General features: G+C 39.2%; 1 protein-coding gene across 1 annotated transcript; it reads left to right on the top strand.

Moving 5' to 3' along the window:
- The first annotated feature begins 4,028 nt into the window (after nucleotides 1–4,028).
- LOC134679717 (uncharacterized) lies at nucleotides 4,029–5,842 on the top strand. Its single transcript, XM_063538660.1, has 3 exons — nucleotides 4,029–4,189; nucleotides 4,560–4,880; nucleotides 5,650–5,842. Exons 1-3 carry the CDS (start codon nucleotides 4,123–4,125, stop codon nucleotides 5,814–5,816), a joined length of 555 nt encoding a protein of 184 aa, XP_063394730.1. The 5' UTR covers nucleotides 4,029–4,122; the 3' UTR covers nucleotides 5,817–5,842.
- Nucleotides 5,843–6,438: the final 596 nt, after the last annotated feature.

The following is a 6,438-nucleotide window of genomic DNA, read 5'->3' as shown; positions in this document are numbered from 1 at the left end:
CGAATTCCGCAAAACCCTAGTTTCGCGATAGCAGGGCGGTTAAGTCCTTTTCTTACGAACAAGGCCACTTGTTATGATTTTTGACGGTCTTCTCAATCAAAAGTGTCACCGACATGTACGATGTACGACAATGTAATAGGTGTCAGGATGTCACTAAGAGCGAAATTTCAATGAAATCACATGTCAATTGTTAAGCTTAATTTATTACTAATACATTGCGTGCCCAATTAATTTGTATGACATTTTTTTATTTTTAACTAAATATGCTAATTTCAGTTCATTAGGACTTATACTTTCAGCCCTTAAAATTAGCGTCGTTATGAAAGACACACACTGTATAAAGTTAGATATAAAGTAATTCTTATAATTAAACTTCGAACTGTTTGAAGCAAATAAGCTCATTAAAGGATTATCGAGGAACATTCAGCCAGATGTAATTAGAGTGGTGGTACTCCAGCTAGCTCGTCAATATATGTAAGTGATTAGGCAGCATTAGCGCGCTATCGAGCCTATCGGCCGTCAGCGAGCGCGCGCGCGTGCGGACACTCCGTCACAACAAAACATGTTCATTGCGCCGTCAATATTCATAATAGGGACGACTGTCATTTAAAATAAATTTTTCACACCATTCATTCTACGAAATAAAGCTCGATTGGAATTTCTATGTTTTTGATTTCATGGCTTCACGGATTTTTCTACCATAAAATCCACCATCTGCAGAAAGTATTCTAGGGTTGTGATGCTCAGTCCAGTAGTTAACCCTGACTCGTAAATGCTCAGCTACGGTAGACTTGTTCACCTGACGATTCTCGACTGCTGCTGCGAAGGTTTTATGATCTCATCTACATGGAACCCAGTCATTAGTAATATAAACCTAGGTTGAAAAATCGAACATCGTGAGTGTTGTGTGTCGATCCGGTGATATTCCTATATTTACATATAGTGCGCAATTCGTTGTTGATGTCAACTTTAGCCCGTCTTCCAAGACCACGGAAACAATGCCGTTCTCGAAACGTCGGACGTAAATTTGAAACTTAATTTTACGCGATTAAGTCCCGTCGTTGTCAATAATAATGGATAAAATCAAGCGCAATGGAAAATTTGGTAAGAGTGTACCAATACGTCTGGATATTGGGCAGTGGCGATAAGCAAAGTGGCCAATAAATTGATACAGCACATAATGGATAATGATCGACTGCCCGATGATAGCCGAGTAATGAGAGTGTTTTCGTGTACTGATAGCAGACTGTCAAAGTATAATCGACACTCGTTATCTGGAATTGGAACTATTATTTTTTCAGATGTTTTGGAGCTGGGAGGGAGCAAATTATGCCTTTGATATAACAATACAATACTGCCAAAGAACTTATAACAACTACTTTTTATTTTTACCTACCTTTCCAAAATACCGACCGTTTTAAAGATGGGCCGGAGCTTCCAGTGCCTCATTTACTATGGAAAACACCACGATAAATAGAATACATAAATAGAAAATGACACGACTCTCGGGCACGGCCCGGTCTAGTGTGAGTCATTCTTTAGTTGCTTGTTGGGACAAGGGCCAGCTAAAATCTCTAGTTATTTATTAGTTGTTTAGTTATATGTAGTAGAGTCAGACCAAGCTAAGTTAATTGGCAGCAATTGTGATAGCCCAGACCGTGCAAGTGTTATTTCAGACATCAAACTTCTATGAAATTATGACGTTTATTTAACACTTGCACCGTCTGGGCTATCAAAATCGCTGCCAACTTACCTTGGTCTGACTCTAATAGTGTTGCCTGCGAAGTGTAGCACCTGCACGGTGCTGGGAGAGGTAGGAGGGGGGGGGGGGGAGGGGGTAGAGGACACCTGAAACAATACACACGTGCCAGTATTTGCTGTTCGATAACTAATCTTTATTATCGTCTAATAATATATATTTTATGAAACAGATTATCAGATTCAGATATAAAAATGTTGTCGTGTTAGTGTTTAATAACTGTTAAACTCAATAGGATCTAACAAGGTCATACTGCTCATACTCGTGTCCCAACATTTCTTCATCATATAAGGTATGTGTGTTTGAACACTCATCGCAAATACCTACCTACAGTAAATCCTCGAGAGCACTCATCGTCCAATACACAACACTAGGTATTAGGTACAGTATACATGTACGTAGCCAATGAATACTTGTAGTTGAAAAAGTGCCAAGCTAAACGAGTGGAGTGACCCCTTCCGGTTTTGAATGGTAAAAGGAATTCCCAAGTTGGGGTCCATATTCGAGTTAGATGAAATTTCGCTGTGCCCTTCTCTTAGGGTTGCCAGATTGAAAGGCGCTAATATCGGGAAACAATATCAATTTTTCGGGATTTTGGGACTTAATTCGGGAAAAAGAAATACATTCATATTGAAGTGATTATATTAAAAACAACGATATTTTACATTATTGGCACTAAGTCAGCTCGCTTGCTCGGCGACAGTTCGGAACTTGAAATTATTGTTTTATAACGTGAAGCTGTTTTTCGGGACAAGTTTCACTTTGTCGGGAATCGGGAACACATGCTAAAAATCGGGAGAATCCCGCCAAATCCCGACCATCTGGCAACCCTACCTTCTCTTCTGTGCGTACTTACTTATTATTAGCCTCTTTGCCAGGATGAATCCTGTATTAACACAGTCCATTATTAATATCTCGCCCTTCGAGCAGCACCGGCTTCCGACACGTTAAGGATAAGAGGTGCCTAATACGAGCAGTAGTAACCCAATAACGTGGTTAATGGTGATCGATGGTGTGATAAGGAATGATAAAGTGCGAACTGTGACGTCATCACCACACCAGCTGTTTGAAAATTATATTATGAATTTAATCTGAACTTAATCTGACATCTAACCATCATGTCATTTAATCTGACGAAAAATTTGAACGCCAATTGAGACTATTTTTATTGGATAATCCATTATATTCTGTAAATGGATATATGGAAATGACATGTAATAATCCAAATTGAATGTAATAAATTTTTCTATTGACCTGTTTTTCATTTTATTTTATTTTAATTTGACGATCATTATGAGATATCTGTGCTTAGCTTAGCCATATTGACATTATTTTTTGCTTTATATTATTTGACATGTTAATAATTTAGTTAATTAATCGATTGCTTATAATGGTTTTTAAATTGTGTATTGCTTGACATTTGTATAATTATAATCAATTGTTATTTTCCTACTTAACGATCATAATATAAATTCGTATAGATAAGTGAAAAATAATTTATATTGTAACTTCATATTATGAAATAAATAAATCTAAATCTAAATCTGATGGTCAATCGTCTTTTTTGATATTATTCGCTTGTGTATAATAAACTCTGTGCGCTGCGCGTAGAGTCGCACCAAGAAAAGTCTGCGGCGGATTTGATAGCCCACGCAGCGTAAGTGTTATTTAAATACGTCATAATTTCATAGAAGTTTGACGTTTAAAATGACACTTGCACTGCGTGGGCTATCAGGATCGCTGCAGACTTTTCACGGTCTGACTCTATCTAATAACATATCAATATCAATATCGTATATAATATAACTTATACCTAATAAGCCTAAAAAATATTAATATTTTGAGAGGATTAATTGAATGTGAAAAATATATTGTATGGGTTAAACAGCGACTTTTTTGTAGTTTTCATGATATGAAGTGGAAGTTTCCAAAGCCCTATCTCACCTTATGCAGGACCAGGGCTTTAATCACGAAAATCTCAGCTTTAGATACAACTACTTATTTAATTAAGTATCTGTTACCCTTTATTCTTATCCTAACCTACTTTAGTTTAGGTTCCATAATAAGCAATTAAGTTGAACACACGCACGGGAATCACAGGATAAGCCAATCAGCGTGTAGGCGCATCAATTACTGACCCCCACTTCCCTTTGGCTTTGCGCTGTGCTGGATGTTTTGATCCCACTAACGAGACAAATTGAATGCGCATAAAAAAGGGATTACTTTAACGTGTTTTCTCACTGATTGGCCTGTGGATAAGCAATTAAAGGGATCGTTATTTTATTCGATAAGGATAAAGACTAATTGGGCAATCAAGTGTGGCAGCGAGATGCATTTCCCCGCTAGTGTTTGGTGCAGATGCAATGGCGCGTTTTTGGGTGGCTTGGACTATTTTGGTTGTGGTAGGGATGGCGGTGGCGTCTATGGACTGTGAGTATGGAGTGCGTATCTTAGTTTTTTATGTTTTTTTAAGCTCAGAAGTGTTACGTGTCGACACATTCTAAAATTAACTTTTCCCAAAGAATGTTTCTAAAATATTTTCACACACACACAAAAGGAATATGTATTTTGCCTCTGCACTGGATTCGCTAAAGTTTAAAGAATAAACTTTTTAGATTTTAAGTTAACTACTGAGACAAAGCCAAAATACTAGGGTCGTTCAAAAGAAACTGCACATTCGATAGAGAGTTCTTATTACCTACATATTAATATTTCGTAGCTTTTCAAAGAAGATTTCTTTAATTATTGGACTAGCTTGACTTTGTTTGTCAACGTTTTCAATTGTTTTATCAATGTGCAGCGGAGGGCAACGACCGGCTGGGCCACATCCGTAACGCCCCCATGCCCGGCACGCTCAGCAGCGTGGGCGACGTGGAGAGCTCCCCCCCCATCTACCGGCCCGGCAGCCAGGCCTACGTGGTCTCCCAGTTCGTGAAGCCCAAGCCTCCCCACCAGTACTGGGAGGAGGAGACGTCGCTGACCATGGTCCCGGAGAACAAGAACTGCCTGTTGTGTGAGACTGTAGACACGGGCGCGTGCCGGTCCATGCCCTCGTGTGTGTACTGTGAGCCGACTGTCACGGCGCTGTGCGAGCGGTCCACGCCATGTCTCCGCTGCACAGGTGACATCGCCACTTTTTCTACTTGCGAAGCGGTGTTTTCTTATCTGGTTGAACTATCCAAGCGGAATAAGTAGGTCATACAGAATGTCTTCATTTTAATAACAGAAACTAACATTTTGATGCGATGATGATGATTGCGAAAAAATATTTCTTACACGCTGCTTGAAGTGCTCAAGAACAGATAAAAAAGTAAATACGTCGTTATCGTAATAGGACCCATAGTAAAATTCAGACAGTATTTTTATACCCCGTATGTCTTAGCAAAATATATGTAAGTATGTTCAGACAAACCGGGTTCTAATGTGGTTCAAAACTATAGGTGGGTAACTTAGAGGAAGGGTGGCTAGAGAAACTCCCCCATCGTGTGCCTTTCATCATCAATAATGAGTTTTATACAATTAGGTACCTGTGTATAGGAATATTTATTTATTTAACTAAGATTATTTTTTTCTCGAAAATACGTCAACCTTACAATCTAAAACACAACGTATATGCACATAACTTAAACTTAACACTTCATTCAGACATTAAAAAAATACAAACAATGACACTAAAACTACCTTAAAAAACACACTTACAGTTAAATAAAAACTAAATTACAACTAACATTGTATGTATGTCTAGCCTGTGTATTGTATGTCTAGCTGTAAGTTTGGCCAACGGTCAGGATAAGAGGTTTGGATGAAGGTAAGGTAGGTATGACCGGTCAATGCAGAGTCGGTGATTTGTCGGTTGCAGTGCAATGATGCTGAAGTGTCTGGTGTTACAGTGATCAAGAACCCGTTCTTCAAGTGCATCCCGGGCGAGAAGTACATGGACGAGTGCGACTCGTGCCGCTGCATCGACGGCCACTCGGGCTGGTGCACCAACCAGTTCTGCGAGTTCAGGGCGCTGCACATCTACGCCGCGCGTCTGTCTGACGGCGAGTACTATTAATAACAATAAACTATTCTTTGTCTACATTTCACTGGATTTCTTTTATACTCGTACATGCCTCCAACGATTTATTGAATATTCCGTCGAAGTCAAGTCGAAGTCGAAGGGGAAAGTCTGAATTAGAAGCGTCGAGAACAAAGAAGGCGAGTGGTGGAGCCGGTCTCCAACCAATTGTCCAATCAATTGAAGGACTCAACTTCCTCTATAATTTGCACGCTTACTTATAAGAGACACAATGAACAAAAGCCTATAGATGCACTAGTACTTCTACTTATAGACTATCCGTGTCCTAATTTCCTGATGCTGATCCTGGTGATCTCGTTCAGGCTGTAAGAAGTTTACCGTGGCTTGTGTTGAATGTTCTCTTCATCAATCTTTGGTCATTTTCGTCGGTAAACTTTTTGACTTGAGGAATGGATTGCATGTAATATGGCTCTCTTCGCGGGAAATATACAGCCAAGATTTTGAAACTGCTGATTAACAGTTTTTACCTTCTGTCCCTTACCGTTAGACTGTTTAAGATAGACGTCAAGATCAAAACCCCTAGTAAAAATACATCTGGGTAATAAAATAAAGCCCCTCTGTATTCCATTATCGTCAGTACGAGTAATTTGCACTATCT

Source organism: Cydia fagiglandana, chromosome 2, assembly GCF_963556715.1.
Source record: "Cydia fagiglandana chromosome 2, ilCydFagi1.1, whole genome shotgun sequence".
NCBI classification, from domain to species: domain Eukaryota; kingdom Metazoa; phylum Arthropoda; class Insecta; order Lepidoptera; family Tortricidae; genus Cydia; species Cydia fagiglandana.
The sequence above is the reverse complement of the archived record's forward strand: the minus strand, read 5'-3'. Positions and strand labels throughout refer to the sequence as shown.

Excerpts from the sequence above, each read along its gene's own strand:
- LOC134679717 (XM_063538660.1), top strand. The coding sequence starts at position 4,123 with ATGGCGCGTTTTTGGGTGGCTTGGACTATTTTGGTTGTGGTAGGGATG. Across the intron at positions 4,190-4,559 it reads GGCGGTGGCGTCTATGGACT|CGGAGGGCAACGACCGGCTG; the intron begins GTGAGTATGGAG and ends ATCAATGTGCAG. Across the intron at positions 4,881-5,649 it reads GCCATGTCTCCGCTGCACAG|TGATCAAGAACCCGTTCTTC; the intron begins GTGACATCGCCA and ends CTGGTGTTACAG.